Below are 6,191 nucleotides of genomic sequence, written 5' to 3'. Positions count from 1 at the left end.
ATATGTAGTAGAATAATTATTTATTTTAACTTAACTAACTTATACTACTACTAACTAAATAAATACTAAATAACAATAATAATAATATACTATAATAATAAATAATAAATAATATATATATATATATATATATATATATATATACATATAAAACAATTTCTGTCAAAGATTTTATAGTTGCTTATTATCAGATTTTGTTTTTGTAAGCGACACATTAGGTACAGTTAAACTGTCACTTGGATCTTGAACGCTTTCAGATGTATTTGTAGTACTGGATCTTTCACTGTTGGAATTTGAATTTTGAAATTTAGGCGTGGAAGTCCTTCCTTTTAAGAGTACAGCTTGCTCGGTACTCTTGCTGGCTTCTTTGATTGATATCGATGATACATCACTAATATCTGGAAAGCCATTTGAATTATGCTGTTTCTTAGTAGGAGAAATCATTCTTCTAGCTGTATTTATTGGTGTAACATCCGAATTCGAAGATGAACTAAGAGCACTTGCTTCTCGAGTCTTCTTTAGCGTCGTAACTGCCCAACCTAAACCTAATTTTTTCAAAGCTGTTTCCATTTCTTCTGGTGATGAAGTATGTTTTAACACATCCGATGATGGAGAACTAGTTATTTCGGAAATACCAGATAATCCGGAAAAACTGTACACACTTGTAGATGTCATTTTATGTTTACTTTCTTTATTATTAAAATCAGTACTTATGGAAGAACCAAGTTTATCTTTTGTTTGAGAAACAAGTTCTTCTGTAGTTGTATTACATTGTAACTGTTTATTACATTTTTCGAGCATATACTCTCTTTCAGCGTCAGTTTTTGTTTCTGTAATACAATCAGCCATACTTTTTAATTTTTCGGGAGAATTGCAAATAGTTTCTTGTGATTTCTGTGCAAAAGATAGCTTTTCAATAGAATGTTTTATATTAGATAACGAATCTGCCGGTTTCGTTGAGGAATTTTGATTTTGTTGAACAGGTAAAGGAGCAACGTGAAGAGATGGCTTAGATTTTGCTGGGCTCTTGCTACTTTTATTAACCGTATCCGTTGTATCAAATTCCACTATCGTCGATAATTCATGTCCTGATGATTCTAATTCTGGTCTATTTAGATAAAAATAACATAATTACATTAATTCATAAAATGTAAAGAATTTAAAACAAAAATATAATTGAAACAGTGATAAACAGAATTATTAAATTAATCTTACCTATAGAGTCCATTTAATAATGTAACAGGAGGTTTAGGTCTTGCGCTTATTGGTGTCACATTTCCATGGCTGCGCAATATTTTAGGAATGCCAGTTAATATAGGAATAAAATCATTTTCTTTTGTTGTCTATAAATATATATATATATACACATATATCATATAAAATAATTCATACATAAGAGTTGTTTTATTATAAATAACATTAATATTTATCATATTTTTACATATCATAAAATATGCTATAATCTTCATATATTTAAATACATACAAATATTTTATTCACGATATTATATTTTTAAGTATATATATAAATGTCCAGTATACATATACAAATAAAAATGTTATTTACCTTTGGAATAGAAGCAAATTCTTTTATAAGACTACTGTCCTTTTCTTGTTCTAATGAGGCAATCTTTTTCAAATTAAGGCGATCCTTAAAAGGCGACGTTTTTTGCTGTGCTTCATTTTCTTTCGAAGCTGCAAAGACGGTGTTGGTTTTGTCCAAATTTTTACTCTGTTCTAAAATTTCTTTTGACAATTTCTCTATTATCTCTTCTTCATGAAGAGGAAGTGTACACGGGGGCCAAGAGTTACGCTCCAACGTTTTTGTTGCCGACATTGCTTGAGGGTTTTGCTGCATTTTAAATCGGTTAAACTGCATATTAACTTTTTCATTGCTAATAATTTTTGGCTTAGCTTTGCCTTCTACTACTTTGGATTCCTGTACATGTGCATTAATAGTATCTACTAATTTACTTCTGGGAGTGGAAGTGATCGCCTGGATTTCTGTATCACACGAGGTTTCGTCCTTTAAAACTTCTTCACTTCCTCGCATAATTCTTTGTGATTCAAGGAGAGTTCTTGCAAGTTGAGCATGAATTTCTTCTATACTATCAATTAATCTGCGTACTGCTTGTGTATCATTACGTGCTGGTTTTGGTGTAGATAATTGTAATAAGCTAGTGTCATCGCTTGGACTGATTAGTGAAAGATCCATATCTGCAATAAATATATTATATATATGCGTGCGTGCGTGCGTGCGTGTGTAAAATAGCATATATATGCTATTTTAAGTTTCGTATATGCAGAAATAATATTTCATTAATATATTCAATATTGTTTCATTGTTAATGGTAAATTATATAGAATTGAAAATACAAGCATAAAAATATGTTATGAATAATTAAAATTAAATTGCATATTAAATAAATAATTTTTTAATACCTTTACCTTTTTGTTCATTCCGTACTTTTTCAATGAGATCAGTTAAAGACGCTATTCTTTCTGTACATAAGTTTTGTAGATCTTCATATTTTTGCAATATTTCAGGACAATTTTTCAAAGCATAATCGTGAATATCATCAAATTTTATGTGTAATAATTTACATTGGAAATTTTTACATATACAAACTTTAGATGAGGGCTGTGAAAGGGTATGTGTGCAGGGTATATGAGCAGGTATATGTTTTGATTCTTTAGATTTCTGACACGCATCCAATGAATCTGTTAAAGTAGAGTGATCATGTATCGATGATATCACAGTACTATCATTAGTCTGAGAATCATTCAAACTAAATCTAAGCATTCTACTAATCTTATCACGATGCGGAATGTTTGATGGCATCATCATTGTACGTGGTGAAGGAGTTTCTGGTGTAGAAACAGGACTAATATCCTGTAATCTTCTTAATTCTCTGGGTCCTGGAGAATCTAGCATTTCTAAAATCGGCGTGACGTTAGCCAAAGCGTCAAATATTGATTTAGGCTTTATTGGTGGTGGGCTTGCAAATGACGTTGATGTATCTGAAGTATCTTTCATCCGAATCCATCTTTTCGTTCGAGTCTGAACCCGATATGGTTTACCCTCTTGCTCTTGATCATTCAGGCCTGAAATTGTCTGTGAACTTTCTGCACTAGCATCTATCGATACTCCTGTTTCTTGCGATGGATCCGTCTCATCATCAACTTGCGCAGATTCACTCATGTGAATATCAACTCTTCTAGTAGCTGTATCTGATGTATCCAAACATTTCATTTTCTTTTGAGGAGTTGAACGAGCGCCTGACTGAATTCTCGAGAATCTCTTCATAGGTGATGTTGTTTTAGAACTAATCGATGATGAGCGAATTTTTTGATAAATTCGAGGTGATGGTCGCTTCGACATTCTTATGCTATTTTTCTTCTTTTTAGGTGTTATAATTATTTCTTTTTTGTCAATTTCAATAATCATATCACTAATTTCAGAGCTTGTTGAATCATTGCTACTATTGTCTGTCTCTGGTGTAACAATAGTAATGTTTGGTTCAATCGGATGTGGTATTCGTTCAATTGTATCTCTGCTAGACTGTGGCATATGCACATCTTCTTGAGATAATTCCACTTGTACACTCTTATTCTCTGCTGGACTCGTTTTATCTAATGGACTTGTTTTTTCTGTTGTTTCTGTCTGAACAGCAATCTCAATCTTTTTTACAGGTGATTTATTGGGTTTCTTCATCTTATGATCTTTTCTAATATAGTCATTATTATCGTCACTATTAGACATATTTAAAACTTTAATTTCAGGTGACAAAGGCTTGGCAGTATTAGCATCTGATGTTTTTGTTGATATTTTATCTTCAAAGAGTGGCTTCATGCTGACATTAAATATATTATCTGGCAAACTGGTACCAAATTCTTGTAACAACAATCTTTTTTGTCTTTCAACTTTTTTCAGCATATCCAATACTTGTTCTTCGCGTGACATTTCGCTATCTTTATCCCATTGTGTATGATAAACATCTACTTGCTGTTTAACAAGATGAGGATCTTCCCATGTGCAATGAGGTACATTATCATGCAGGTCGTCTTTCTTTTGTGGTAAAGTAATGATTCTTTCTGTGAGATGAGTGCGCTGGATCGGTAAACTATCTGTATTGCAAATCTTCTTAGTTGCACGATTTAATTTCTTTTTACGTTCTTCTTGACATTTATTTCTCTGATGTAATCGCATGTATGTATCTTCTTCTGCAGATTGAATTTGACTTGCTTTTAGCTTGCGTTCTTCTTGAGCAAGATGATCTAGATTTTGTAGGAGGGCTTGATAATCTCTCCGTACTTTCTCTCGCAAAATCGCATCTTCGCCACGACGTTCGGCACGATGTTCAGCATTTAATTTATGACTTTTGGATATATGCGTTTCTATATTCTCTGCATTTTTTATTTCTTGTGCCACTTCCATGGCACTTGGTTCATTTCTGATATCAATTCTTTCAACCATAGGAAGAGGCCTATCATAAATATATCTCTGATACATAGTGCGATCACATTGTGATCGTATTTTGTTCTCTGTTGAAGCTGGAGTTTTTGGAGTCGTATTGCATGTAATTTGTTCTATAGCATCAGAAAAATATGACGAATCATCGCTGGTTGAACTAGAATTGTTAGAACTGCTGACACTGCTTGTGTTATCTGATTTTTGTGTGTAATCTTCTGGATTGTACTTTATTTTATCAGATTTAGTTGAAATAATGCTCATACTCGGCACTGTTCTTCTTGGGATTTGATCATCACTTGTATCATCAATAATATCCTCAATATGATCTAATATATATTTGTCTATTTTCTTCCTTAAGGATAACTCAGGAGATTGTACAAAAGATTTCTTTTGTAATCCTGAAGGACCTGGTTTAGGTGATAATGTTTTTTGTTGTTCCATTAAATTAGATTTTTTTACTTTTCTAGGTGATTTTTTTTTAAGAACTTTTTTATTCTTTCTTTTTGGAGTTAATGCTTCATATAAAATTTCTTTATTTATACTTTGAGGATTCTTTTCCATCCCATCATTTTCCTTGGATGGCTTTGGAAGTTTGGCTATCATTGCAGCCCTTACATTTTCTATTTCACGTATTCTATATAATCTTTCTTGACGAGCTGCTTCTGTATCATCTATCTGTTTTGTTTCCTTCATGCGTTCCATGGCGTCCTTTCCTCTTTTGAAAGCCATAATTCTATCTTTCTTTCCCTCTTCCTCTATTATCGTATTTGCATCTGGTTGCAAAACAGCAGAGACATGAGCTTGACCGATATCTTCCAAATCTTCCTGATACTTGCGTTGTATGTCCATAATTTTTCTATCATGCATCTGCTTGAGTTCTGACTTTCCATCTTTCTCCAATTTGCTAAGTTCTTCCTTCGCTATCTTCTTAGCGCGTTCTAAAAGTCGATTTGATATTTCCTTTGACTGCTGTCGAACCTATAATGCAAACCGTAACTTTAAATTTAACATATGTTTACATTGTATCAAGCACATAGGATACAATTGTATACATACAAATACAAAATTGACAATTCAATTTGTTTATAGAGATTTTATTTCTAATTAAAAGAAATCAGTAACTCAATATTTCTTATTCCTTTCATTCGAGCAAAGTTGAAAATTTTCGACGAATGCACGTACCTGCTCCAAACGTAATCTTCGTCGACGATCACGTTCGTTCTTTTTAATTTGATCCAAATCGGATAACACCATTCTTCCACGACGTACATTTACAGGATTCCCAGTCATGGTAACGTGTATTGATACATTTCATTGAGAAAAATTGCGTGAGCTTAACTTGCATGAGCTCTCATTAACGTAGCCGTACAATACAGTTTAACTCGAATTTAAAATGACAGAAGAACGGCCATGTCAGTTTCTAGGGAATGGCTGCGTTCAGCAAAGAAAACAGCGCAACCATGATATAAAGGCGCATTCACATCTTGACGAAAAAACAAAAAGCGGAAAAGTAGTAGCCAATCAGAATATGCGCTAGTAGTCGACATTGGGCGCATTCAGCGGAATCAACAATTGAATGAGCGCTCGCTGTTATTGATGTATTCTTTCAGATTTCTAAAATGCTGATTGGATCTAAAAGAATACACCAATAACCAGCGAGCGCTCACTCAATTGTTAAATTTGCTGAAAATTCTTCTATATGATTGGTCCCTTAGGTC

At 32.9% G+C, this 6,191-nt stretch overlaps 1 protein-coding gene across 1 annotated transcript; it reads right to left on the bottom strand.

Moving 5' to 3' along the window:
* Positions 1-171: 171 nt before the first annotated feature.
* LOC105622473 lies at positions 172-5,763 on the bottom strand. The gene is made up of 5 exons (XM_012203892.1): positions 5,656-5,763; positions 2,448-5,451; positions 1,567-2,216; positions 1,216-1,343; positions 172-1,108 (listed from the first exon to the last, which is right to left on the bottom strand). The coding sequence occupies exons 1-5, from the start codon at positions 5,761-5,763 to the stop codon at positions 172-174; spliced, it is 4,827 nt and encodes a 1,608-aa protein (XP_012059282.1).
* Positions 5,764-6,191: the final 428 nt, after the last annotated feature.

Source organism: Atta cephalotes (genome assembly GCF_000143395.1).
Source record: "Atta cephalotes unplaced genomic scaffold scaffold00045, whole genome shotgun sequence".
Taxonomy (NCBI): domain Eukaryota; kingdom Metazoa; phylum Arthropoda; class Insecta; order Hymenoptera; family Formicidae; genus Atta; species Atta cephalotes.
Note: the sequence above shows the minus strand (reverse complement) of the source record. Positions and strands in the feature narration are given on the sequence as shown.

Coding starts and splice junctions, on each gene's coding strand:
- LOC105622473 (XM_012203892.1), bottom strand. CDS start 5,763: ATGACTGGGAATCCTGTAAATGTACGTCGTGGAAGAATGGTGTTATCC. Junction 1,344..1,566: donor AATTTGCTTCTATTCCAAAG/GTAAATAACATT, acceptor ATATATTTATAG/ACAACAAAAGAAAATGATTT. Junction 1,109..1,215: donor TTATTAAATGGACTCTATAG/GTAAGATTAATT, acceptor TTATCTAAATAG/ACCAGAATTAGAATCATCAG.